At 36.5% G+C, this 2,436-nt stretch overlaps 1 protein-coding gene across 1 annotated transcript in view; it reads right to left on the bottom strand.

The window, feature by feature from the left end:
- HELRODRAFT_139327 (hypothetical protein) overlaps positions 1-2,436 on the bottom strand; it is a gene marked incomplete at both ends in the record, with an annotated part of 25,250 nt that overhangs the window by 6,078 nt on the left and 16,736 nt on the right. The window contains 2 exons of the mRNA XM_009032572.1: positions 400-512; positions 809-919. Of these exons, the coding sequence (XP_009030820.1) occupies positions 400-512; positions 809-919 (224 nt within the window). The remainder of the gene's footprint in view (positions 1-399; positions 513-808; positions 920-2,436) is intronic.

Below are 2,436 nucleotides of genomic sequence, written 5' to 3' on the forward strand. Positions count from 1 at the left end.
CACTCACTCACTCACTCACTCACTCACTCACTCACTCACTCACTCACTCACTCACTCACTCACTCACTCACTCACTCACTCACTCACTCACTCACTCACTCACTCACTCACTCACTCACTCACTCACTCACTCACTCACTCACTCACTCACTCACTCACTCACTCACTCACTCACTCACTCACTCACTCACTCACTCACTCACTCACTCACTCACTCACTCACTCACTCACTCACTCACTCACTCACTCACTCACTCACTCACTCACTCACTCACTCACTCACTCACTCACTCACTCACTCACTCACTCACTCACTCACTCACTCACTCACTCACTCACTCACTCACTCACTCACTCACTCACTCACTCACTCACTCACTCACTCACTCACTCACTCACTTGTCAGTAGCTTGGACTCTCGCCACAACAGTCATCAGGGGTGCATTTTCAGGCAGTGTGACCTCGTAATCTTCGACCTCGAATTGTGGGGCGTTGTCATTCGAGTCCTTCACCTTCAACGATTTCAATGTCAAGGTCGAACAGTTTTTGAAAAAAACAAAAGTGCTAAGATGTGTGAGTGTTCTTAATTGTTATTATTGTTGCTTTTGTTTTTATTATTATTATTTAAATCTAAACATCGACGATGAATATTTAAAAATATAAAACATTGACAAACACCACCACCACCACCACCACCACCACCACCACCACCACCACCACCACGCCAACAAAGCCACCACCATCTCTACCAGAAACAACAACATCACAACTAACAACATCGATAACAACAACAGCAAAGGCAAATGACCTTGACGATGACGTCACATGACCCTGTTTTGGCGGGCGAGCCCCTGTCGATTGCGAGTATCTGGAGGGTGTGCTCGTCTGCTGCCTCGCGGTCCAATCTTCTGGTCAGGATCTAACCACGGATTTAAGAAACAATGATGATGATGATGGTGACGATGATGATTACGACGACGATGATAACAGATTATGATGGCGAGAATGGTGATGATGATGGTGATAATGATGATGGTTTTGATAATGATGGTTTCGATGATGATGATGGTGATGATGATGGTGGTTACGACGATGATGATGGTAATAATGACGAAGACGACGATGATAACAATTATGGTTATATGGTTGATACCCACGGTGATGATGATGATGATACTGCAAGCGACAATGAAGGTGATGATGATGACAACGATGATGATGACGATGATGATGATGATGATGACAGTAGTCGGTGATGATGGTGATGATGACAGTAGTCGACGATGATAATGATTTGAATAAATAATTATGCAAAGTCACAGGCACAAGACATACGATCATAATTTTTTCACTTTACATCATCATACACGTCTTTTTATTTTTTGTTTATTTTGTTTATTTTGTTTAATTTTTGTTTTTTTTCTGTTTTGTTATTTGTTTGTTTGTTTGTTTGTTTGTTTGCCGTTCATTCATTATGTCATTTGTTCAACCATTCGTTTATTCATTTATTCATCCATTCATCAATCTGAATGTTCTTTCATTCATTCATTAATTCATTTGCTTGTTCTTCGTTCGTTCCTTCATTTCTTCGTTCATTCATCTATTTTATCATTCATTCATTCATTCACACGTTTTTTAATTAATTCATTCATTCATCCATTCATCCAAACGTCCATCTATCCATCCATTCATCCATCCACACATTCTTTCATTCAAGCAATCCCCTTCGGGACAGTTTAATTTTTCCTTTGGAATTTTAAAAATATTTCTTTCACATTTGCACATATTTATTCGTTCATTCATTTATTTGTACTTTTGCTCTTGCATTTTGTTTTTATTCCTTCATTCATTCCTTCATTAATTAATTAATTAATTCATTCGTTCGTTCATTCATTCGTTCGTTTGTTCTTACGTTCATTTATCCATTCATTCATCCATTCATTCATCCATTCATTCATTCATTCATTCATCCATTCATTCATTCATTCATTCAATCACACACACACAAACACAAACACAAACACACACACATTTATCTTAAATTTTTATTAAACAAATTATATGTTAAACAGTCTACAAACTTTATTATTGAATGATTTCATTTTTATTTCAAATTTTTGATAAATTTAATTATATTTCATCAGCAAAAATATAATATTATTTTAAATTTTATTTTTAATTCAATTCGAAATAATTTTCCTTAATTTTCAAATTTGAATTTCACGTTTCGTTTTCAATTTCTCTACCTTATTAGCTTGTAAGAAGTGCCCTATTTTTAATAAAATCGGATTTATCGAATAAAAGGTCTTGTTCATTCGTTCGTTCGTTCGTTTGTTCGCTCGTTCGTCCATTTGTTTGTTTGTGATGTGCAAGTTTGTGAGTTTGCACGCACACACATCCACTTTTATTTTTTTATAAGTCATTATAACACTTTGG

Source organism: Helobdella robusta (genome assembly GCF_000326865.2).
Source record: "Helobdella robusta unplaced genomic scaffold HELROscaffold_83, whole genome shotgun sequence".
Lineage (NCBI taxonomy): Eukaryota > Metazoa > Annelida > Clitellata > Rhynchobdellida > Glossiphoniidae > Helobdella > Helobdella robusta.